Source organism: Gallus gallus, chromosome 9 (genome assembly GCF_016699485.2).
Source record: "Gallus gallus isolate bGalGal1 chromosome 9, bGalGal1.mat.broiler.GRCg7b, whole genome shotgun sequence".
Taxonomy (NCBI): domain Eukaryota; kingdom Metazoa; phylum Chordata; class Aves; order Galliformes; family Phasianidae; genus Gallus; species Gallus gallus.
Window position 1 is genome coordinate 23,322,435 of NC_052540.1, and position 25,089 is coordinate 23,347,523.

Genomic DNA, 25,089 nt, shown 5'->3' on the forward strand with positions numbered 1-25,089 from the left:
GCGCACGGCGTTCGGTTACCGCAGACCCCGGGACGGTCCCCCCGCGCAGCAGCCGGGCCCGGCGGACGGAGCCGCGTTCCCGCCCGGCAGCGCGGGGTAACGGGCGGTGCGGAGCACGGCGCGGAGCCCCGGCGCGGGCCGCCGCTGACCGCACCCGGGGCGCGCCCGCTCCGTCCTGGCACCGCGGCCGTGGGCGCGGCGGTCCGCAGCCCCCGCAACCCCGCACCGCTCGCCGCCCCGCCCGCCGCCCGGAGCATGCTCGCTGGGGCGGGGCCGGGGCGGAGGCTGCGCGCGGCCGCCTCTTGCGTCAGCGGCGCGTTCCGGGCGGGCGCGTCGGGTCCCGAGGGCCGCGGCCCGATGGTGGCGGCCGCGCGGCGCCATGAGCCGCCCGTCCTCCGCCGGGCCCGGCGCTAGCAAACCCTGCGGCAAGCAGCCGCCGCCGCACGCCTCCGCCCCGGCCGCCGCCGCGCCCGCTCCCGCCGCCGCCACCATCGCCGCGTCCGGCGCCGGTTCCTCCGCGGTGCCCGCGGCCGCCGCCGTCCTCTCGGGGCCGGGCGGCCCGGTGTCTCCGCAGCACCACGAGCTGACCTCGCTGTTCGAGTGCCCCGTGTGCTTCGACTATGTGCTGCCGCCCATCCTGCAGTGCCAGGCCGGGCACCTGGTCTGCAAGCAATGCCGGCAGAAGCTGAGCCTCTGCCCCACCTGCCGGGGCTCGCTGACCCCCAGCATCAGGAACCTGGCCATGGAGAAGGTGGCCTCGGCCGTGCTCTTCCCCTGCAAGGTGAGCGGATGGGGCGTCGGGGCGGGGGGGCGCCTTTCCCTCTGCTCACAGCCCTGCTCCTATTTAAGACGTAACAAAAACTACTCGTTGTTTTCTCTTGTCTTTTAAATAAGTGCGAGTGGTAAATGTGCCCTGTAGTTAGGAAGCTGACTTAACGCGGATGGAGGGTGGGACACGGGGCTTCATCTCTGGGGAAAGAAACCTCACTCTTCCCAGCTTCCGTAGGAGCAGTGATGCTCTGCATCCCGAGAGCTGGGACAGGGGTAGGGATACCTCCCCTAAGGAGGGTCCTTCTTCTGAGATCCTGTAACGTCGTCACCTCCACCTGGAGGTACTGCCTTGTTTCCAAATCTTCATACGGTTCTGGTCCTTCTGAAGAAAAGGAAATCCAGTGAGAATTCGTTTCATTGTACTCTTTTATGTTTTGCTCTGAGGGCAAAATGTGAAAGTCTTTCTGCACCCTGCAGCCAATGGTAACGTTTTGCTTTCAGAACCAGTAGGCATAGTGAGACTGTGTATCCATTGAAAAGTCTCCAGTAGCAGCAGGCTGAGCGCTGTCCCTCCAGATAGGCGGCAGGGCGCAGCGAGAGGCACTCTGAGGCTTTGGACCACTGCTGCTGCACTGAGCTGCTGGGAGGGGAGAGCCTGCTGCCCACGGCAGGGCGGGGGTTTGGGCTCGGTGCTCCATTCCCAGCTCTGCTGCCGATTTCCCTTGCAGCTTCAGACAAGTTGCGTTAATCTTACATTCAGCCTGCCTTCATTCACTGACCTGGCTCTGCTGAACGCCTTCAAGCTTAGCCAATGTTTTCAGAATGCTTTCAGGCACTCACATAACCTGTAAAGGGAAGTCTGCGGTAACGCGACTGAAGTGACATACATAGCAACAACACGGAATGCTAAGTCATTATGTGGTGATGGCTTCAGGGCTGCCTGCTTCCTCTTAGGACAGTGGATGTGGTGCAAAATAGTACTGTGAGAAAAAGTACTTTTAAAAGTGGAACGCTAGGAGTGGGAGAAAGGCAATGAAAAAGCACAAAGCAGTCACGTCCACTCTGCCTGTACCACGTGCAGCCCTGCTCCCCTGCCTCAGGAAGGACACAGTAGAAGTGGAAAAGGTAGAGATGTCAATGAGATGGGCAGTATCACATAACCTGCACGCAGGGAAAGACCAACAGGCTCTTCGGTTTGAATGAGGGTACGGTAAATATCAATGACATGTGCCAAACAGCATGAAGGCAGCAAGTTTTCTCTGTGCCCAGAAGATCTGTAAGAGTCCCTTACAAACCCAAAGCACCCTGTGAATCTGTTCACAATCTCCTGCTGTTAGGGTTCACCAAACGAAACCAGCTGCCATGTGTTCAGGAACGAACAAAAGGAGGCAGGTTGCAGCAAAGGGGAAACCACAGCTATTTCCTCAGTGCTCTTCCTTGTGTGCTCACCACCGGTCACCTTCCGATATGGGCTGACGCTCTATGCAGACGTTTGGTTTTGCCCATCCAGCAGCTTACATGTTCTTACTGCTTTCCTAACAGGGTTAGACTGAGAGCTGTTCTTCAGCACAGTGCAAAGTGATTGAAGTGCCATCAGGGGTATGAAAGCGGGGCAAGAACAGCAGAACAGTGAGAGTGGAAGTGTTGAATGCAGCGGCAGGGAGCCGTGCTCTGCATGGTGGGTTTCTGCCTGCAGCAGGAGGAGCCCTCGTTGCACCGCAGCACACCTCTGTGCTCCTGCTCGCACGTGGATAAATCCTGTAGCAGAGGACTAAGCAGCAGAGCACACGTTATGGCTTATGAAGCAAGCACGAGGTCTCGTTTCTGCCCCAGCGGTTGCAGCACTGTATTGCAGCGTGGGTGATTTGCCTGTAGTAAAGAGGACTGTGGCGTTTTGCATCTCAGGCATTTCAGTCTTTGAGCTGAAACTCCTTGTGCTTGCATTTAACCCCAAAATATGCCTTTAAACTTTGGGCAATTCGGACTTTGTTTAGTTGAACTTTTAAAAAAAATGTCTATCCAGACTTGCTTTTTGTTTTCCCTCAAATATTGAGTTGTTGCTTCACGCATTCTCTTTAGGGCAGCAAGCCCATAACCTCACCTTCAGTCTCAGAGCAGAATCCCTGACCCAAAGAAGTGTCCTACCTTCTGTAGGCAGCCACACACGGGCTGTGTGGGTGGGACTGTGTTAGCAGAGTCGCAGAAATCTCTACAGCTGTCTGCAGATGGGGGAGCTGTGCTCTTGGCACGAGGAAAGACATCTTTCTCCTTAGAGGTAGTGACGAAGCAATGTGTTCAGTGCAGACAGCAACACAGTGTAGAAAAGGCAAAGCACCCCTGTTTGTTTAAAGCAGATTAACCTTTGGAGGTGCCTGATGACATGAAGAGCAGTCACGTGGTGCTCGCTCGGATTAGTGTCTGTGCTCAGTGAAAAATCACCATCTCTCTTTCTACTCTTCACAGCTGCAGCGCTAAAGCTTGGGATGGTGGGTTTGAGTTTAATGGAAGTACGTCTGCTCTGTGATGACAATTGGGCATATTTATTAAAAGTACTGCTGAAACTGGCATCCCGTGTTCTTTTTAAGGAAAAGTCCATACCAGGACCGCTTCAGCTGATGTGGGCTGATCAGGTCTAACTACAACAGCAGATGATCTGCAGCTCAGCCTCGTGGTCCATTCCATCTGAGTGCTCGCATTTAAAAAACAAACAAGAGCCAACAGCTGCAAAGTACAGGAAGAACCTGTTCTTAAGAGGAAACAAAAATAAGCACAGCTCTGAATCCAGCACTAAACAGAGACGTCTCACGTCAGATTTGCAGTGAAAATGAGAGTTCTGGGTGGTCGCAGGTGGGAGCATTGAGCACTTATGCTGGGTGGTTCCTGACTGATTGTGTTTGCTCTGTTGCCAGTATGCCACGACGGGCTGCTCGCTGACACTGCACCACACAGAAAAGCCAGAACACGAAGACATCTGTGAGTATCGGCCCTACTCCTGCCCGTGCCCTGGTGCTACCTGCAAGTGGCAGGGATCCCTGGAAGCCGTCATGTCCCACCTCATGCATGCCCACAAAAGCATCACCACCCTTCAGGGAGAAGACATAGTTTTTCTCGCCACGGACATTAACCTGCCAGGTGCTGTTGACTGGGTGATGATGCAGTCGTGCTTTGGTCACCACTTCATGCTGGTGCTGGAGAAGCAAGAGAAGTACGAAGGTCACCAGCAGTTCTTCGCTATCGTGCTGCTCATCGGCACCCGTAAGCAAGCAGAGAACTTTGCATACAGACTGGAGCTGAACGGCAACCGGCGCAGACTGACCTGGGAGGCCACCCCGCGCTCCATCCACGATGGGGTGAACGCTGCCATAGTCAACAGTGACTGCCTTGTTTTTGATACCGCTATCGCACACCTTTTTGCTGACAATGGGAACCTTGGAATTAATGTGACCATTTCCACGTGCTGTCCATGATATATTTGTGTAGTTAGCAAAGCGTCAGCTGTCTGGGCACAGTGCTTTACGTTACTGAGGATTGTCTTTCTGTTCTGGTTTTTAGATGCTATTCCGCTACGTCTTGGTGTAAGTTAAGGTTCCTAACTAGCCAACGTTTTTAAGTTTGGAGAGAAGAGGAACGAGTGTGTCCTGTAAGTAATATAAGTGAGGAGAGGTTTTTTAAATTCTTGGGTGCCTTAGGAAGATTTTCCCCACACACAGACACCTTTTTAAATGTAATTAATTTAAAGAAAGAGTGCTTCCATTGGACACGTGGCTTGAGAGATATGAAGGACTGCATTCCTGTTTAGAGTGCACCTAGAAGCCCTCTCAAGCAGGAAAACAGACTTGCTCTCACCGGTGAACTTCAGGAGTCTTTAATAGGTGGTAAAAGAAGGAAATCCAAGCTGCTTATCACAAGAGATGAGGCTCAGAGCATATCAGTAGGTACTTCAGCATTGCTACTCCATTTCCTGCTGCCTTATTTAAAAGGATGGGCACCGGATCATTTGCTGCCCTTTTAAAAGAAGAGGGGAGGGAAGACTGGAGGACTGGGGTGAAGCCCAGCAGGTCTCAGAGGGAATCGCTGGCTCTGGCCCTTGCGAGGGACACGAGGGAGCCCTGCACACAGCACAGCTGCTCACAGCCAGGTCCTCGTGATGGCAGAGGGCACACAGCATAATATCCCCAGATAGCTAGAGCCAATAATACAGAAATAAATTCAGGCTGTCCATGTGCAGCTTCCCTTGGAGACATACTTGGTCATTGTAAAAGATTAGAATAATACAGCAAGAGCTTTATGGCCAGTGTCATGTCATTTGCTATTTAACTTTTGTTGCCATATTTACTTTTATTTTGTAATAAATATTTTGCAAAAACAACACTGTGCTGCATGCTGTCCTGCTGCGCATGGCGGCTGCTGCCAGGTCCCACTGCCAGCCCTGCTGCTGGGAGACCCACACTGAAACCAGCGTGCCGTGGGAGCTGGAGCGGCCTGCACGTCCCGCACTGCTAACAGGAGCCTTCTCTGGGAGTCACTCACGAAAGCCACGAGCTCTGCATGTCTTGGCCAAACAGCAGGGTGCCATTTAGAGCCACTGCGCTGTGAGGTGAAACGCAGCTGAGTTACCTGGAGGCGGTAAGCCTTGCAGTAGTGAAAAGCTACATGTAAAAGGGCAGATGGAGCTTGGTGTGAATAAACGTAAAGTAATACCCAGGGAGGAAGGCTGCACCCAGCCACATGTGTTCAGGGAAGAGATCTCTGGAGTTACAGCACAAATCCCTATGCAAATGCCAGGCAGTGCTGGGCAGCCATCCACAGAAAAGCACAAGAGAAATACAAGGAAAGCATCAGAGCGGGGCGGCTTGCTCTGTCCTTGAGAATTTGAAAGCAGTTATGGAAAAAACCTCACAAGGAATTAGTCTAATCTTTTCGTATCCAGTTCCCATAAGATGCCACGTTGGATCTCATTTGCACTGCACTGGCAGAACTCCAGCATCAGCCGAGCGAACTCATTTACTCCTGCTTAAGCAGGATCAAAGTCAAGGCCCTGGCTCTGATGGGAGCTAACGCCTGTGCTTTTAGCAGGACGTGTTAAGTGTGAATTCCCAAGAGTTTAATTCATTTTCCCATATCTCAGCAGCATTTATAGTGGAAAACAATTTTTCTTACTGAAAATTTGTGTTGGGCCTTAAGAGCTTTTTGTGTGAAACACCACTCTGAAGCAAGCCAATGAGTATAGTGGGATTCACAACATGGAATTAATTACCCCAGTGCTGCCTGTAACCCACATCTGATAATTCAACATCATTTCACTGTGGTTTCCACCACCATTCAGTTCCTCTGATGAAACAGAAACTTGTATTATATTTTACAAAAAACAAACCCAACCTAACAAGAAAAAAAAAAAAAACCCTGCAACACACAGTATCTTTTCCTATAACTGATAAAACTGAATTTAGGAGGTGTACCTCAGGTGGTACAGCCAAGAAGTGATGTGTTGCCCCGTTAACTCAGCAGATGTACCGGCAGCACTGGTTCTGACACCCGGCCCAGGTGCTCCAGGCTCCCCTGCTGCCACCATCCAAGGCCACAGAAGGCAGGCAGGTGCCGGCACCGGGCAGCTGCACACCCGTGGGGTTATGGAACTTCCTCACCATACTCAAAAACATCACTGGGGCTGCCCCGGGTTTGTTTACAGAACTCCTGATCATAAACAAAGCCATCTGACTTTGGAACAGACTGAAATGCACCCAGGTAAAAATCTACCCGTCGTGACCAGCAACACCAGCGCTGGTGGAGCTGCCCCAGGGCCGGCCGTGCCAGCAGGGAGACAGCTCTGTGTCACCAGCCACCCCCACGTCCCGGCAGCACCAGCAGGCCCGGCACGCACCACGGCAGCGCCGGCCATCCCAGCACAGCCGCGCCGCCGCCTCCGTCCCGGCTCATCGCGGGGCCCCGGGCGGTACCCGCAGCAGGAGCGGCGTCCGGAAAAGGTTTTTCCACTGACGCGACGCAGCGCTGACATCGCTCTTCCTAAGAGCATCCTCCGCTCTGAACACCGACGCAGGAGCTGCGGGGACCTCCGCTCCGCGCAGGAGCGCAGCACCGCCCCGTGCGTCCCCGCGGCCTCCCCGCACCACGCGCTGCGCCACCGCCCCGCGTCACCACGGAGACCGCACGCGGCGTCGCAACGGCTGAGACCGAGCGGGAGCTGCTCGGACCGCCGCCGCGCGGAGGACGCGAGGAGCAGCGCGGGCCGAGCAGCCTTCCGCCCGGAGAGCTCTCTGCGCATCCACCCCCTCGGAAGCAAGCGGGGGCCGAGCCGCACCTCCCTGTGCGCGCTGCCAGGCGTTTCTGATCGCATACGTTGAGTAGAGTTTCGTGTAATACGACATTCTTCTAAGGCAATTGCTTTGGAGTTGCTGCACAGGACTAACACGCGGGTTTCTGTCCCAGAGAACGGACATGGAAGTGCCAGACGGTGCCGGTGCCAATGCCACACAGAAACCACCGGGAAGGTCGCCGTCGCGGCAGCCAGAAGCGAGCTGGCTCCAGGACCGTGCCTGCAGAGAACCACGTAAGAACAGCCGGCGGGCCGTGCTGGGTGCCCTGCCCGCAGCTCCCTCCCGCTCACCGGCAGCCCCGGTACGGCTGCGGGACAGAGCACGGGGTGGGGGGACGCCCTGCCAGCCCGCGGCACAGCACGATGGACCCCTGGGAGAGGCACTTTAGGGCCTTAGAAGACAGCTCGCAACACAGCAGCCCTTCTCCTGCCCAGATGAGCTGCGCAGCCTGGTACTCAGCAGCCAGCCCCGCTCGCTGGCTGAGGCAGCGGGAACGTAGCAGTGCCAGCTTCTGCCTGGTCCCTGCCCCTCCGGGCATCACCTCGAGCAGCCCCTGCTTCCCTTTAGTGCCAGGCAGGTCTCTGTGGGGACAGGCAGCTCCTCGGGGGCTCTGTGAGCGGACACGCTCCATGGCACAGCTTGACTGCAGAGGACAGTAACTGCATCTCCTTAAACTGCAGTTTCACAAGGTTCACACAAACCAGCAGCCACATCCATCAGCCCTCTGACTGCCCACACAGCTCCACAGCACTGCATTCTACTCCCTGCCCTGGCACGTTCCCCACAGCTCAGGCAGGCAGGAACATCACCCCATCTCACCCAAATGCACATTCTAATTTTTTCCTATTTTCTGAAAAGAAGGATTTAGAAGGGCAGCGGCAGATGCCCGACAACGAGACAATCCCTGCTGCCTCAGAGGCTGAAGCCCCTCCTTGCATACACACACACAGCACAGACTGCACCTAGAGATGCTGAAACCAGTGCCCTCCCTGCTCCTTCCCCTCAGCACCACAGGGGCAGGGAACATTCTCCCAGGTGTAGTGATGTGTCCCTGGCCCCAAACAGCAGGCCGCCCCTGAGCTTCTGTGATCCAGCACAGTCCCCGGGCAGCCCAGAGGGCCACGGAAGGCCTCAAGGAACATGGCTGTGCTGTGCAGCAGCTCTCAGCACTGCTCTTGCCTGCAGCTCCACCAGGAGAGCCCAGTGGACTAGACATCACGTGTGCCATGGAGGTAAAGACTACTCAGTCCCTACAGCGATGCATTTATGCCTAATGGTTTTTCCTTGAACAAAGTTGACTCCACACTCTTTCCCTCTCCCAGTTCCTAGAGGACTTTGTGGAGCTGCTGGCACAGCCGCTGCGCACACTGCCCTCCGTCGGCCCGCCAGCCGCGCTGGCCTACAGACCTGAGGTGCTGCGGGGCCGCCTGCGGGCCGAGGTGGGTCCCTGCTGGGTGCTCTTTGGTTAATTCCTGAGAGTCCCATGTAGGAGAGATAAAAATAATGCCTTTTGTCAAGTCTGTGCAGGACTCCCTCGAGGAAAGATTTCTCTTTCGTCAGGATGTTGAAAAGATGCTCATAGTGCATACCTGAGCAGCAGGAGGCACACGGCTCCTCCCCACTCTTATCCTGTGCTGGGGATCTTCTAGCAGGAGATTCTGCTCTTTGACTAAAGCAGACATTCAAAATGTGTTTAACTGGAGGTATACAGCCATAGAGTATATACAGGCAGGGCACAGAGCCCCAAGTAACCCTGAGCAGAGTATGGTCACCCAGGAGAGGTAATCCTACCCACAGAGGGGGAGCACGGGAGCTTGCAGGAATCAGGCTCCAGAGAAGCCAAGTATTTCTGAACCACATAGTCAGAGAAGGATCTGAACGGAGGTGCTACACACAGTGCAAGGCAGAGCGCAGCTGTCCTGCATCCACTGCATGCTCCCTCCACCCTTACTGCCAGGGACGGCTCCATCACCACAGAGCGCTGAGCTCAGGGCGCTGTGTCTGAGTGGAGCTGAGCAGTGCCTGGCAGCTGCATCTTTTATAATTCCATTTCAAAACACACCTAAAAAGAAAAAAAAAAAAGGGTGAAGTTTCCAAAGTATCTAGCACCCATCCTTAAACGACAGTGCAGCAGCCCTAGCTTGCATCTGGTCAAATATGCTCAGCCTTTTTGTCAGCGAGCCTGCACTGATTCCTAAGGAAATTCACCACTGATTTTCCTACTATCAACAGCACTGCAGTCAGGGAGCTTTCTTCTGCAAAGCCCTGAGCAATGTATCTGAAAGGCTTAATGCATCAAAGTACTCAGCTGTAGCATTCTGCACGAGCTGAAGCTTTCCCTCTTATTGGAATGAATGCACCTCATAAACATTACACTGATTCTGGTCTTCGAGCCGTACTGAGATGTTTAATTGCTACAGATCAGCTTTTCTTTTCAGTAGTTTTCTGAACCTAACCCCTTGAGTTAAATCATTCCCAGATATCACAGACACACATCTAAGCATTCCTACAAACTTTACAACACTGTTTTGAGCAGCATTACTTCCCTGAGATAAAACAAGGATGTGTGTGCTGATACATTCCTTCTGTCATCCTGCCTCCACTTTAGGCAGAGGAGGACCATGCTCCGAAGTGTGAGTACTGCAGAAGCCTGCTGAGGCCATTCCCTTCCTTCGAGGACATTCACCCTCCACCGCAGGTTACAGAGCAGTGAGAAGGAGAAAGATGAGGGGCCGGCCCTGGGGAGCCCTGCTGCAGTGACACTGCTCTCTGCCTTCCAGAAGTTCTGCTGCAAACGCAATCAAGACCTCTACGAGTTCATTGTAAATGAGAGGAAGAAACATGAAAGTGCTTGGAACAGCCCTATTTCTGTAGACTCTCATAAGCCACACGGCAGCGAAGCTGAAAGACACCTGGCAAAGGAGAAAGCATACCAGAGGTACTGCAGGGATAGCTGGGGACCGCTTAGGGTAGGGAAGAGGCTACTCTGGAAGGAAAAGAAGTGCAAAGAAAATGAGACTTCAGCAAGATGGAATGAAGGAATTTTTTAAGAGTTAGGCAACACATGCTCATATTCCATTTGGGCCCCCTCAGCTGTTCTCTTACCAACCCAGACACAGGTAAGGCCCAAAATGTAATTGCAGCTATGGCAGGGATAATATTTAGGTCTTGTTTTTGCCTCAGGTGCCAAAGCAATGCACGAATTTGTATTTCTCTGTTTTGCTGCTTAAACCCTGACACATCTGAATTCAAATCCGCAGAAGTCAAACACGCAGTTCCCAAGACTTGTGCTGAGCTCTCTGGCAGGAGGCACAAAGTTCATACAGGCATCCTATCCTGTGGCATAATGATACAGCACACCTGGAAGTAAACTGTTAGCTTCCCTGTAGGCAGCCTGATAGTGTGAGTACCTCGTGTTATGCACAGAGCATCAACCAAAGCCGTTGCTGGACACTGTCATGTTTGTAAGGCAGGAAGAACAGTGAAAATACCCCTGGACGGTACCTCTCATTCAGCTAGTGGGCAGCACTGCTTTCATACAGAATCTCCATATGAAGTCCATTGCATTATTTAGCTCTGCTATCAGCATAAGTGATACCATTGCAATCACAAGGCTTTTTCACTGAAATCTCTGTGTGGGAGCAATTCATTTCTCCTGAGATAGTATTATACTGGTGATATGCCATTGCTTCCAGCAGTTCTTTCCAGTTATAGGAGCAGAGAGAAAAACATTCTGAAACTTGGGTTTCTACTGCAAGTCTACCCAGTACCCGCTCCAGTTTCTGAAGAGGGATATATGAAATGTCTCTCATGAACACTTCTATTTCCAGACAGCAGGAGAGACAAATGGCCAGGCAGTTAGCCTTCCTGGCAGCTGAGCCGACAACTGTAGCTGAGTGTGAGTTTGCATTTCTTTTCATTATTTGTCTATTTGTTACAACAATGAATTTCATGCAATTGCTTGCCTCTAATGCTCTCTAATTGAATGGGAAGAAGCATGTAGCAATGTGTTAGTTCATTGTCCAGTGTCCAATCCCATTAAATTAGATGCTACTATATTAAATAATCTCACACATGAAAAAAAACAAAAGCAGTTCCAGTGACTTTCATTACTTACACTCAAACATTTCAGCTGAGACACACAGAAATTGGCCTTACAAAGTAATAAGTTGCTGAAGCCAAGACTTGAGAGGTAGAAAAAGCCAGGATAGGCGTTATCTATGTTTTACCCAACAAAGCAAACATTCTGCAAATTCCCAGCTCAGGCTGTGAGTGACTGAGCAGCTTTTCAGATCTATTGAATAAAACCAAAATCATTTTGATTAAGAACGGACAAACTGGATTTCAATTATAGGCATCTGTTCACTAAGGATGTCAAGGCATTAACGCTGCTGTGTCACCAACTGGCAGAGCTGCCAGCCCTACTCAAACACACAAACCCTCCCTTTGTTCCCCAGGTCCAGCACACCTTGGCACCATTTCCTACCTGCTTTCCCAGGAGCCACCATCTCTGACGGGCTGGACGCTGATGCCTGGCGAGAGAGCAGCAGAGCTTGAGGAAGAGCCCATCTCCTACAGCATCACCTGCTGCGACTTCACTGTTATGGGCGGAAGGGCAAGTGGCTGCTGCCAGAGGAAATGGATTGCACCTGGCTTGTATCATGCTGCAGAACCCTTTGCTGCTGCCTTTAAATGGGAGCCTGGGTGCAGGGCTGCAGCTGCTCATTTCATCATGTCTTTTCCAATCTTAGGTAGCAAAGAATGAATTGTTGGAGAAATACTACAAACATGGAGGGAAGTTTCTTACTATGCTCCCAGATGGAACAGCACAGTTATTGTATCCTTTGTGGGTCTGGTTTGCCTACAACAGTCCAGGGCTGTAAACACAACAACTTTCAGTATGTTCTAGTCTGCTGTATAATGGGGTAGCTTAGCTTACCACTTCTACAATCCAAAAACCGCAGCAGGGAAAGAGCTTACACAGCCTTTGGAATCACATTCCTTCAGGTCAGCCAGTAACTTCAAGGCAGGAAGGACATTTGTGTGCCCAGTGCTCAGCTGAAGGATCACGCCAGCCTGGCTGGGGACAGCTCTGCTCTGCCCTCTGGCTGCCTTCATCCCAGGGCTGCTGCCATTTGTGGCTGTGGCAAACGGCAAAGTGCCTCAAATGCATGCACTCCCAGCAGCGAGCCATGTTGGAGATGCAAGCCGTGAGGTGCAAAAGAGCCACTGTTTGGATATGTTCAGGTCAGTTCCAGGGGCCAAAGCCATTTTTTCCCTCTGGTTGTTCCTTTTTCTTTTCTTTGTGAGAATGGGACCTAGCCCTGTTTTCTCTGTCCTCATTCATGTTGAGCTCATTGCTTTCCTTTGCCAGGCCTGTGCTTTCAATCCTAAGCGGTACAGATTCCACAAATGTGTCTTTAAGGCTTCTAAGCAATTCTGCTTGGGTTGTTGCTTAAAAAACCAACAAAGCGCATTTTTGTCAGTGTACAGAGAACATTTCTGTCGGAAAGGACTTTGGCCCTTCCCCAGGTAGGACTGCAGCACACCACCGTTCTGCCTGCTGCACCATAACCCAGGCAATGCGTCAGTCTGTGTGCTCCAAAGCAGCACTCTGAGATACGTGGTATGCAATAACCAGTGAACCAGGTACACAAAGGAGTTGTGAACACCTTATCTGATGGTAGCTATCCATCTGGAAACCTGGCAGTCATCGTTGTACGAGAGAAAAAGCGGTTTGTTTGCATAGTGCAGGAAGACAAGGCAAGTAACACTGAGATACAGGCGGTATTTGCATCCAACGGTAGGAGCGCCTGCTACCACCCGCACGGCACTGTGTGGTACGTTGGTGTCAGACAGCACCTTTGCTCCCACTGCACATTTTCAAAGATCACAAAGGGTATTTTTAGCAGCACTCCAAAATTAAAAGGCAAATACACAATAGGGGAGATATGATCTATAGGGAGAGGATGCATGTTTTACAGACTCACCAATGCCACTCAGAAAAAGCAGAGACAGCAGTGCTGAGCTGATGCAGCATGCCCTCGTTGGTGGAAATTCTGTGAAGGCAGGACACCTTGGCTGGGAGGTGCTCAGCACAAAATGAAGATTCATCTCCCCCTATTTTCTCTCCCCACACTCAAAGGGCTGTGCCACACCATGTGCTGGGGTGTCAGGCCCAAACCTGTGCCACAGCTTGGTGAACACTATGTGAGGTCCTGTATGTGCTGAACCCTGAGCAAGGTCCTGTCCCTGCTGAGCACTGGCACCAGGTCCTGGGGTGTTGGGGACAGCATTGCTGCAGGGTGTACCCCTTGCTGTGGAGTGTTGTTTTTTCTCTCTTTTAGGATAACGATGAACACTGCAGGAGGGCAGTGCCTGGACCGGGCAGGCAACAGGGTGAGGAGGTGGACATGGCCAAGTAGTGCAGCGTCATCCGGACCCTACGCCCCACTGAGCCCTATCTTCCTCTCCCTGAACCTGCATGTGGGGGTCAGGATCATGGGCCAGGATAAGATCACAGTATCCTTCCTTGCCATGGGGCAACAAGCAAAATTCAATGTGGGAACAAAAGTGCAGGTATTTCTTACATGCACAGCCAGCTGCATGCTCAGCTGCTCCTGAAGCAGCAGCAGGGCAGGCAGGGAATCTTCCTTACCCATGGGGGTGCCCCTGCACTGCCCCAGCCTTGATCCTGCCCCCAAAGCAGATCTGATGCCCCCTACTCTCTCAGGGCAGCCAGGCTGGGCAGCTACATGCCCCCCTCCAGCTGAATGAGGACGAGCTCCTGCTGCTAGCCTTGCGGGTGAGGATCCTGCGGCTCATCGATAAGCTGCGTGGCTGCCTGAACTTCCCTTCCAATGAGCAATGGGACAAAATGAAGCCACCAGCGTACCTTGTCACACAGACTTTAAAGATCTTGTACCTTTGCACAACTTCTGACATAAGCGAAGAGCTGTGCAGCTCAGTCAGGGCAATAGTAAATGCTCCAGTCTGAGCAGCATGTGTGGTGTGAAGGCAAAGTGAGTAGAGCCGGCCGAGACAGAGCATTCCGATGCTGCAGTGCTGGCAGGCACTGATCCTGGTGCCCCACAACCCTGCCTGCTGTGGGCCAAGGGCACTGCAGTCCTGGGGCCATCCTGCTGATGGAACAGCTCAGGGTGGGGTGCAGCCAGCATCGGATCACGTTGTGTCAGCTTGTGGTGAGGAGTGCCTTGGCTAGGAAGTTTTGTGCAGGGCACAGTGACTGCGTGCCTGACGTCAGAGCACTGCTTGTCAGCACACTCCCTTTCATCTCCCAGCAGAAGCCAGCCTGGGCTGAGCACCCATTTCAGACCATAAATTTGGCACAAAGGTAAAAGCAAACAGCTGAGGCATGGCCTGTGACAAGGGTAGGGGGAAGAGGTGTTCTGAGGCTACAGCATGGCACTGCTGCACTCAGCAGCATCCACAAAGGGCACAATGCCAGCAGTGTCCACATTCCCTTGCCGGGAGCACTGTGAGGTGTCTGGTCAGCTGCAGGCACAGCATAGCACACAGCAGTTCAGTTCAGCCCGCTGCAGGCACAGCACAGCACAGCATGTAGTTCTCCCATCCACAGGGGATAAGAGGCCACAGTTTGAATAAAGCAACCAACAGCCCCAGCAGCATTTGTTCAGGTGCAGGGGCAGTGGGCGGTGAGAAGCCCCTGGCATAACATGAGCAGCTGCTGTGGGGGGATCTACTTGCAGCCGCACCGAGCACCACTGTCCCACTGCAGGCCCTGCAGCCATGGGGACGATGGGACATGGAGTTCTCACAGCCCAGATGTCCTGGGCCAGCTCCCACCACCCACGGTGCGGATGCTGGAGGCCACGGGCTGCACACGGCCCCTCTGTCTGCAGCCAAGCAGTTTGGCGAGGTGGCTGCGGATGTCTCTGCTGTGCAGGGCGTAGATGAGAGGGTTGAGGAGGGAGTTGGTCTCGCCCAGGATGAACAGTGCGTCCTTGAGTGCGCCAGACAGGTCGCAGGAGCGGCAGGCAGCCTGCACAGTGCCCCCCACCAGGTATGGGCCCCAGGAGAGCCCAAAGCCAATGAGGACAAAGAGCACAGTGCGCAGTGCCTTGAAGTGGCGCAGGCGGGCACGGAGGGGCCCGGGCTGGGTACAGGAGTGAGGCAACCGTGTGTGCTGTGCATAGGCAATGCTGCACACTGAGACATGTAGGCACAGCAGCACTAGCAGGGATGGAGCAAAGATGCCAAAGCAGAGGGTGTAGAGGTACTCACTCCTGGCCACAGAGAGCAGCCCACAGTAGCCCGTGTAGTTGCTTTGCTGGAGGGAGGGAAAGATGAGAGGCAAGTGCCCAAGGAGGAAGGCGAGCATCCAGAGGAACAGGAGGGAGAGGGCCACGGGTGCTTTCTTCAGAAGCGTGCGGTAGGAGAGTGGCAGCCTCACTGCCAGATACCTGTCCAGGGAGATGAGCAGCAGGGTCAGGATGGAGCCAATGCACGGCGTCATGCTCAAGGAAATGCGCAGGAGGCAGAAGGACTTGCTGCGGTCAAAGTCCCCATCCAGAACGTCGTCCAGGGCCTCAGTGATGCACATCACACCCACCAGCAGGTCAGCAGTAGCCAGGTTGAGCACATAGATATAGCCAGAGCCCGGATGCTTCCTCAGCAGCTGACAGACAGCCACAATCACCAGCAGGTTGGCAGGGGGGATGAGGCAGCTGAGCAGCGCGTGCAGCACAGCACACAGCACGCTGACCATGCTCCCTGCTGCAGCCCCAGCAAAGGAGCCCTGCAGCAAAGAGATGTGCAGCTGTGCTGGCAAGAGGGGACAGAAGTGCCAGTCCCTTCACAGCTGCACACTGGCCACAAACACCTATGTCAGTCCTCTGAAGGGCACCCTGTCCATTCCAGAAGACCTCTGCAACCATCCCAGATGCTGCCCGTTGCCGGTGGCATTTTCAGCACTCTCAGCCTCACCACTTCCCATCGGATTTTGCTCCACGCCCAGGGGGATGCACCCAGAGGTGCCGGATGGCTGACGCTCCCTCCCACCCATGGTCGGCAGGGAGGAGTGCTGTGGGCCGGGCTGCCGGCACCGTGACGCAGGGTGAGGAGCGGCTTTGCCAAACAAAGCCGAGGCGGGCAGATGGCTGCTGCACAGGCACCTGTGGTCAGCGTGGTCAGGAATGCGGCGCAGGGCAGGCAGAGCCAGGGCAACAGAAACACTGTTCTTGTAGGCTGCACCAGCACTGCAGGGCCACCAGTTGCAGGCAGCTCCTGGAGTGGGGACAACACACAGCCTCCAGATCCTGGTCATGGACGGGAGCATGTGGGAATGGGGCAACGGCAAAGGAAGCCAAGGACCCCTGGTGCCTCATCCAATGCAACCGCCTCCTGACGGCCCCAAACCTGGCCTGCCATTTTGCAGAGTAGGATGTTAGACCCTAAGTATATGCTTCCGCTAAGGCATTTGCAAAAGACAGAACAACAGAAGCCGCAGGGGAAGCTGCCTGTGCTGCAGCAGTCCCTGTGCCCATGCTGCTGGGTGCTGCAGTCTTTTCTGCACCATGAATGAGCAGCAGCCATGGCCTCAGGACAGCTCTAAGGCCATGGGAAACACAAAACATCACAGACACTGAGGAGCATGGCAATACACGGACGGTCCTTCACTGTCCCACAGTTCATCAGGTTCTCCTGGCTATGGGTCAGAAAACATGTTGTATTAAATCAATTTTTACTATACACAGCTGTGAATGCAGCACCAGTAAATTGCACAGTAGATGAGTTCAAAAAAATTAAATGCAATCTATGTCAAATTAGGCTCTGGATAAACATACTATACTCATTAAGTTCACACTTATAACAGGTTCGGAAATGAAGACCACCAGTCCAAGGCAGACACTGCCTGTGAGCTCCTGCTAATGAGCAGCAGCACGATGGCTCTGCTAACAGCTCTGCAAACACTCGGGGGCCGCAGCCAGGCAGCCACACACTGCACCCTGAGCCTCATCCCAGGGCAACCTAACCTGCTCCTATTCTTTGTGTTTCCATAACTGTACTCAGCAGTGCAAAGGGTATTTCTGTCTTCCCCAGCCCACACCCAGGTCACAGCAGCTCCAGTGCCTGTGTGTCACTTTCCTTTGTGTTTAACAAGCCGAGCTCAACAAGTTTGAATCTGCCTATCAGAATCATTATTTAATATCCATTTTGGATATGGTGAAATTGATCTCAAGTGCTCGAATATGGCTTATTTACATAAATGGGTCTTTACATCTTCATTTTAAAATCAATAAGTAGCACTATCCAGGAGAGGAGAGCTTAAAGCTGTGAATTTAACACCAGGACATCCTGTTACCAGCCTGCAGTGCTGCTCATGGGACCTTCCCCACACAACAAAGACGCGCTCGGCACAGCAGTCCAAGGAAGAGAAATCCCTTCAGGATTACTGAGCACACAGAAAACACAGTGCATCCAAAAAGCACCATGCTGGGTGTTTTTTGGAGTCTGGGGTGCTGGAGGGGGTGAACGGGAAACAGCGTGTGCTCACACTCAGTATGACCCCTTGGATGCTGCTGGAGGCTGTTAGCAGCCTCAGGATGCTCGCTGCCTGAAGCTAAGCACAAGGAAGCACTGAGTTCAGCCTGAACCAGCCCTCCTGGTCAAAGCACCCCGGTATTACACTGTCAGATGGTGTCTGGCCCCCAGCACATATTGCTGCCTTTTAGTGACTATTGAGGCTCTTTTTTTCCATTTCACTGTTCAGTTTTTCAGGGGGTAGCGATCACTGAATAGCATTCATAGGCCTGGTCCCCCCATTAAACCAAATCTACTCAGTGGACCCTGCAGCCCAGAGCAACTGCAGAAGGACTGGAACACAGGTCAGCCTGTGCCCCTCAAATGAGAAACGAAGGCTGTGCTTCTGGTGCATTTAATGAACATCAGCTAAGGTTCTCACATTCTTAACCCCAACACTTCATTATATGATCTTGCACAGATGAAAAGAGGAATACTGCGGGCAGCGAACAGACCATGGGCATCACCAGGGTGACAGGCAAACAGCTCATGGAAAATCACAGCCTAGCAACACATCTGTGCATGTATTTGCTTTGCCTGATCTGTCTTAGAAATATAATTAATGAGAAACTAAAAACACTATCCGCACTAGAAATTCTGGCTTATCTATTTCAGAAGAGCTAAAAAAACAATTTCATCATAGAATCAAACAGGTTCTGAGGCCATTGCACGTTTAATGGTTGTGATTAGCAACACCTTTATAGCAACTGACAGCGTATTCTTTCAGTTGGGTGGACAGAGCTTTGGGGTTACTCAAAACCTTACTTAAATGCCTCCTTAAGTCCCGAGGTGCGTCAGACAGTACTTACAAACAGTGACTGCTGTCCTCATTGCAGCTCTTATCTGATTTATTGTCCCAGCATACTGAAGCTCTCTCCTTCTACCCATCTAAAGGCAGTGTATGATAAGGAGGACCCAGGAAGCACGTAAGTAGTTATACAAGGGGTGTGAAACCCTGTAGCTCGGGGCAAGGACAAAAAACAGGTGGAGGATGAGACATCTGTACCTTCACAAGGTGAGACACTGAGCACTCTCGCAGCTCATAGCCTGACTGCCAGCAGCTCTGCAGCTTTCATAGAATCTCTACAATCCCCAAGCCCAACCCACCCCCACCATGCCACGGACCATATCCCTCGGTGTCACATCCCCACAGCTCCTGAACAACTTCAGGGACAGCAACTCCATCCCCTGGGCAGCAGTGCCAGTTCCTGTCAGCTCTCCTGGGGCAGGACGGCCATAACAGGGGTCACAGGCATAGTCAGAGCAGGACGTGCAGCTCCAGCAGCTCGGCCCTGGCAGAGAACCAAGTGCACTATGCCCATGCCCAGGAGAGGCCTCAGCTCCATCTTGGGGAGTCTGGGCTAGAGTTACAGTGTCTACGGTTTAGTGGACACGGTGGCAATGGGTTGATGATTGCACTAGATGATCTTAGTGGTCTTTCCCAGCCTTAATGATTCTATGACTACAGCCCCAGAATGGCACCTGACACCGATGGGCTCGCCTTGCCCTTCAGCAACCACTGCAGCCACCCAACATCCACTGCACCCCTTCAGAGCTGCATCGTGTAAATCACCCCCACCCCACACACAACGCAGCTCCTCGCCCCGAGCAGGGAAGACAGCTGGGCACCAAATCCTAACAGAGCAAGGCTGCAGAAAGGCGCTCATACAAGACAACCAACACATCACACCATGGACAGCTTTGGGAAGTGGACTTTTTATGCATTTTTCAGTTACAGTTCTAAGAATATCATCACCATCAGCGACTCACAAGGTACTTCACACAGCCAATGAGAACTCTTTATTCCAATTCCATTTCCTATTTCTGTTTTGGACAGTAGAAAGTCCCAGCTTTTAAACTCTTCAGAATGGCCATGGGAAAACCTCTCAAGCTGGCCAACACCACTTGAAAAGCAGCTGACTTTAATTTTTACTGAATTCACAAAATGATGCAATTACTCTGAATATAATTTTGTTCATATAATTTAGTATATAATGCACTGTTCAACTCTGCCATATATTTTGAAAAATATACAAACCTGCTTTTACCACATCAGAGATATTTGACAGGCGGCTGTTGGTTACTTAACAGTTTAAGACAACATCAGACGTTCCTGTAACTTCATTTTAAACTACAAAAAGAACATAAATCCATATAAAATACAACAGATTAAACAAACTTTTTCTGAGGGAAAATCAGGTATCAACTCAATCTGCCACCGCGTGAAACATGAATATAAAATAAGTTACAATTAGTAATGCCTGCATTGTCGAGCTATGAACTGGTCGAATGAAATCTTAAAAAAACTATACAGTATTATTGCACTCCATGAATGTGCAGTATCTGGAAACACGCCAGCACTGAAAGAGTTCTTTCATTAAGGTTTTTCCAGGAGGCACAACGTGACTGCAAGAGAAGCATCCAGTCTGTACCAACAGCAAGCTGTCTTCAGTACAGGCCTTCATTGGTCCGAGACACGCGGCCTTGGAAATCACCGCTTAATGCCTGGAAAAAGAGACACAGCAGCACCATCAGCAACAACGCCGGGGTCGGTCAGCCAGCCCTAACAAAAAGGGAACATCTGCACAAATCAGAAATCAATGATTTCTCCTATTTCCTGCACTGGCATTGCCAAAGTAACAATCTCTCTGAACTGCTCTCCCCATTCCACAAAGCTGCATGGGTATCAGTGGAGGGAGAGATCAATCGGACAGGAATGTGGGCTTAGTGGTCAGCAGTCTGAGCTCTGAGAAAACAGAGGAACACAGCACAGCAAGCCCTGGTTACAGAGCATGGTTTCCTCAAGGGGTGAGGCTGCCTGAAGTTCTTGGGCAGCGCTCAGACTTCTCCAAAGCACACCTCCACATGCCATGCTCTTACCTAGGAAACCGCCATTCTGCAGAAGGTGAACCATTAAACACAGCTCCAAAGGAAGCCTGTGCAGGTGTCTGAACGCAGCCAGGCCATTCACTACTGCAGGTGAGACCAACTGAAAATTCCCAGCACTTTTTTTTCCTTTTAACACTTGTAAATGAACAAATATCAAAACCAATTTACATCTGAGTCAAGGGCCACTGGTGACCTGCGCAAGACTTACAAGAAGTTTCAGTGCTGATAGATGGGGCTATGATCGATGGTGAGGCATTGACTCCATGTGCACATTGAGCTTCATTTCATTATCAAGAATTTGTACAAGCTGCTGCATGGAAGGAAGGTGGCCAGACTCTAGCTTAGACCACACTGGAACATCTATCACAAAACACAGAAAGGGAGAAAGCACAATTACACTGAGAAAGTCAGAAAGACGTCGGGCTACATTAAACATTTACAAGACTGAGGAAGCTATGCAGGCTGGTACTACTTTATGTCGAAATATCTGCCTCAGCAATGCTTCAGGTCTCTGGATATACTACAACACAAACCAAGAGTCTAGTGCTTCCATTTAGAAGTCTACCGTATGAACTTAGAGATTGAAAACGTCCATTCCTATGAACAGAATGTCTAAAAATGTAACAGTGATAGCAGGATAGCATCCCAAGTCTCAAAACCACAGCCCCAGGAAGGCTCTGCTACCAATTCAACTCTGAGATTTAGGACCAAGTTCAACTACTCTGATACAGCGTCGTCAGTCTTTACAAAGGTTCCGGAGTACATAGCTTGACTTAGAAACTACTACACTGAAATGCACCCTGCACCATTATAAACTGAGAAACAAAATACCGAGCTAGATACACTCATACCTACAGCCTGAAAAATTCTGCACTCCAGCAAGCTTACATAATCTCTGAAACTATAAGATTACTTGAAGGCAGAAGATCCACAGACTCTTAACCTGAAAAATCATACTGCATTCCCTGGTGATGAAAATTCTGGGAATATCAGTAGCTTCACCGTGAATGAAAGTCTAAGCCTTATTATAAAACAGGTTAGGGAAAGCATCTAATGAACTGCTTCCCTAGTTGATGATGTCTTCCTTAGCACACATCACAAGCAAAGAAAACATATTATAGTTACTCCAAGTGTCAAAATGTCCCCTTAAATATGTTTTTTTTTTCATTTCTAGATAGATGTAATTAACATATGTATAAATGGCATTATAGGACATACATGATTTTCACCAGTTACTATAACATCTGAAGCTACAGAATGGAAAGCACTACCACACACATCACATTTCACAGCACCACCCCTCGCTCCTCCTCACAGCAGCTCTCACAGATCAGAGCGTACACATGCACCACAATGACCCCAGAGCAGAAACTTCTCATCTCACCATTCAAAGTTATTTCAAATGCACCCGTTGACATACACTGGTTCTCAATCATGTTGCTCAAGAAGAAAACCATCATACAAGCATAAACCTGGAAGAGAACAGAGAGAATCCCAGACACTTTGGCCACATAAGTCACAGCTTATTTTCTTCACTTGTTACAAGCGCTGCAAGCGTACATGCACCCCTGAACTTCCCTTTGCCATTTAATCATGTAGTCTTAAGGTAGCCCAGCAATCTTCCTTTCACCTTCTTTTCTGCAGATTTTGCACACTATCTTCCCAAGACAGGCATCAAAATAGCTCTGAAATCACCCAGCTCATAATTCAAAGAGGCCAAGTTCCATCCTCCTGCCCCCTTCCCCCTCAAATCTTTGCCCTCCTTAGCAGCCAGTCTGCAGAAGCACGTGGCTAAGGCAGCACTTGCAGCACGACGAGGGAGCACAACCGTCTCTACAAGTTGCCTGTCATTTTCAGAGTAACACTCAGATTTAACACTGATCACAGGGGCTAGACAAGGCTAAATTTCTTCTGTTCATGCCAGCTGTCAACCCTGGAGCATTTCTTTAAAGTGATCATTTAGAATTGTCCACACTGTAGTGTCTCAGGATGAAATGATGCAATCCTCAGCAACACACCACCTCTAATCCCCTTTCCATGCACATTCACGCTGCTTGCTGCAATGCCAACGGGGTTGGCATGGGGGACATTCATTGCTCAGACCATCACAGGCGAACTGCAACCAGCCCAGCTCAGCCCATGTAATCAAGCAGGATACATTACTTCTTCTGTACATTCCAATTGGCTCAAGATAGTCCCACTACACTGGGTAGCTGCTTGAATGTCTTGTGCACCAGCAGACTAAGTAAAGGTTATCAAACTTAACATTGCTTTTGCTTCATAAAATAAATCTGGAATAAGGTTATTCTAAATCAGAGCACGATGACATGAATCCATTAGCATCATCAGCACTGACTCATAGGGGTATTCATCCCACAAGGAACAGTCTGTCATGCCCCAGTATGTTGTGCAAAAAAACCCATAGAATTTCAATTTAATTTTTCTAACCATGAAATTGCACACCTAATTCATTTTAAAATTTGATGAAAGCGACAACTGCAAAACAGTCATAAGACAACAGAGAAAGGAAGTGGCAGTTTTAGCAATACCAGCATGAAACTCTACCTGAGCCATTAAAAAATAAATAAGTGAATAAAAAATAAAACCACAGTGCTTTTAGTAACTGCAGGCTTCCTTTAGCAACCCATGCTGCATCTTTACCAGCAGTGCTGACTGCAGATGTCCCTCTACAGCATCACCAGCTTGGAAAGATGCTAGGAATCAAACCAAAAGCCACCGAAGCCAGAGGGCTGTTGAGATCAGCATACAAAAGTGAGGTCAGTGACAGCACTCAGCTCCCCACAGCATTCTCACAAATCCATTCTGACATTGCTTTTCAAAACCAGAAGACAGTCTGCAGTTTACCTTGTTTTCTTGGCCCCACTGCCAGATGCTTGGAGCTTGCATGCCAAAGAAAGCAAATGGATCCTTGCCGACAATTATTAAGCCTATTAATACTAGTTTGAAGACAGACAGGAAGGATGCTATGTGCCTATTAAAAGACAACAAACAAAAGTGACTTAGAAGGTTCCCAGTTATGCTTCACCACATACTGCCACGATCTGCCTCATCAGGATGGCTTTCATAACATGCCTTTGTGTTTCAGAGGAAATATAAAACTTTTCAAGTAAATGCACATGTTTGTAAACGATTTACGTAGCCCAAAAAAGCAACACACGTTAAGAGGAACGCACATCCTCAAGACACCACCTGCGTGTCCTAGAGGCACATATGCTCTTTTTTTCTAACCAGGCCTCAAACAGAAATCTGCTTTCAGCTTACGCGTGTCTGAACAGGATGAGACGTTCTGCAGCTAAAAGAAGCTGTTCCATGTCACAGACACACACACAGTCGATATGCAACACTTAAAACAGATTTCTGGTTTCCAGAACTGTACAGTTCTCTGCAGGAGTGAGATTTGCAGCCAGAAAGCAAGTTAACGTTGCGGTTTTCAATCTGGTACCCTTCCAAACATCATCATTATTACGGCAATTAGGTCAAGAAATGGTTCATGAGCCACCACACAAACTCCAGCACACAGACGTTCAAACAGCGGCACACACACACGTCTCGTGCTGTACTTCAGACCTCTGGGCCGCAGGGGCAGCCAGCAGGGGCGGCTGCAGCCCCTACCGCCTCAACGTGCCGCGGGGCACAACACAGGCTGAGCAGCAACGGTAAGGAATGGGAATTTATGTGCTGATACATCACGACGAAAAGCTGCAAAACGCGCGTTAGATGTTCACTTCAGAGTGCCCCGGAGCACAGCAGGCCGCATCCAGCAGGCCGCCGTCCCGCTTCCCAAGGCGGCGTCACCGCATGGCTGTCAGAAGGGCGCACACAACCAAAGTGCAACCGCAGCGGCACGAAGGCCTCCGTACGTTTCCGTTTCGGTTAACTGCAAACACACACGCTCACACGCACAAGACCGGCGCACGCACCGGAAAAGCAAGCGGAATTAGCGGCGCTTACCTATAGATGGGCTGGGGCAGGTAGTTCTCCCCCTCGATGCGGATGTCGGGGTACCGCTGGCTGATGACCCGCATGTACTCCTCGAACACCCGCCGGTAACCTCAGGAGACGCTGCGTGCGGAGAGGCGGTGTCACGGGGCGGCCTTCAGCGCTCCGTCCCGCCGGCCCTCCCGCTGCCGCCGCCCGCCCCCCGGCGCCGCCGCCGCCGCCTCGCGTTAAAGCCATCGCCCGCCGCCGCGGCCCAGGCCCGGTCCGCCCGCCCGCCCCCGCGGCCCAAGGCCTAGCCGAGCAGGATGCCGAGCCCGCCCGGCGCCGCCATCTTGAGGCGCGCTCACCAGATCTGGAACTTGAGCAGCGGCCCGGTGGCGTACGCCATACGCAGCTTCTTGGCCGGCACGCCGCCCTGCTCCGCCGAGCCGCCCGGCCCCGCCAGCGCCGCCAGCAGCAGCAGCCCGATCCCCAGCCCCAGCCCGGCCGCCCGCATCGCGCCCGCCGCACACCAAGGTCACGCGAGCGCCTCCCGCTCTGCGCATGCGCCGCCCGGCCCCGCCCCGCCCCA

At 51.7% G+C, this 25,089-nt stretch overlaps 4 protein-coding genes and 1 non-coding gene across 7 annotated transcripts; 2 read left to right on the plus strand and 3 right to left on the minus strand.

Moving 5' to 3' along the window:
- The first annotated feature begins 299 nt into the window (after nt 1–299).
- SIAH2 (siah E3 ubiquitin protein ligase 2) lies at nt 300–5,140 on the plus strand. Its single transcript, XM_426719.8, has 2 exons — nt 300–781; nt 3,681–5,140. Exons 1-2 carry the CDS (start codon nt 380–382, stop codon nt 4,236–4,238), a joined length of 960 nt encoding a protein of 319 aa, XP_426719.2. The 5' UTR covers nt 300–379; the 3' UTR covers nt 4,239–5,140.
- Nucleotides 4,529–20,153, minus strand: LOC101750121 (glucose-dependent insulinotropic receptor-like). Of its 3 annotated transcripts, none has more exons than XM_046898771.1 (2): nt 11,593–20,153; nt 4,529–4,776 (listed from the first exon to the last, which is right to left on the minus strand). In XM_046898771.1, exon 1 carries the CDS (start codon nt 15,853–15,855, stop codon nt 14,902–14,904), a length of 954 nt encoding a protein of 317 aa, XP_046754727.1. In that variant the 5' UTR covers nt 15,856–20,153; the 3' UTR covers nt 4,529–4,776; nt 11,593–14,901. The 3 variants fall into 3 exon arrangements, with proteins under 3 accessions (XP_046754727.1, XP_046754726.1, XP_015147335.1); XM_046898770.1 differs by having other exon boundaries at nt 4,529–7,325; XM_015291849.4 differs by having other exon boundaries at nt 4,529–9,168.
- On the plus strand, nt 6,944–14,109 carry ERICH6 (glutamate rich 6). The gene is made up of 12 exons (XM_040705984.1): nt 6,944–7,096; nt 7,219–7,339; nt 8,292–8,338; nt 8,429–8,545; nt 9,715–9,804; nt 9,887–10,044; nt 10,937–11,004; nt 11,564–11,721; nt 11,858–11,943; nt 12,794–12,946; nt 13,454–13,685; nt 13,840–14,109. Exons 2-12 carry the CDS (start codon nt 7,228–7,230, stop codon nt 14,101–14,103), a joined length of 1,485 nt encoding a protein of 494 aa, XP_040561918.1. The 5' UTR covers nt 6,944–7,096; nt 7,219–7,227; the 3' UTR covers nt 14,104–14,109.
- Nucleotides 6,950–7,055, minus strand: MIR6556 (microRNA 6556). Its single transcript, NR_105424.1, has one exon. It is a non-coding gene; the product is annotated as a microRNA 6556 (primary transcript).
- SELENOT (selenoprotein T) lies at nt 19,370–25,087 on the minus strand. The gene is given in 6 exon segments (NM_001006557.4): nt 19,370–20,174; nt 20,767–20,918; nt 21,943–22,030; nt 23,424–23,550; nt 24,531–24,641; nt 24,866–25,087. Coding segments are annotated over 5 exon segments (600 nt in total). The 5' UTR covers nt 25,015–25,087; the 3' UTR covers nt 19,370–20,174; nt 20,767–20,793.
- Between the last annotated feature and the right edge of the window lie 2 nt (nt 25,088–25,089).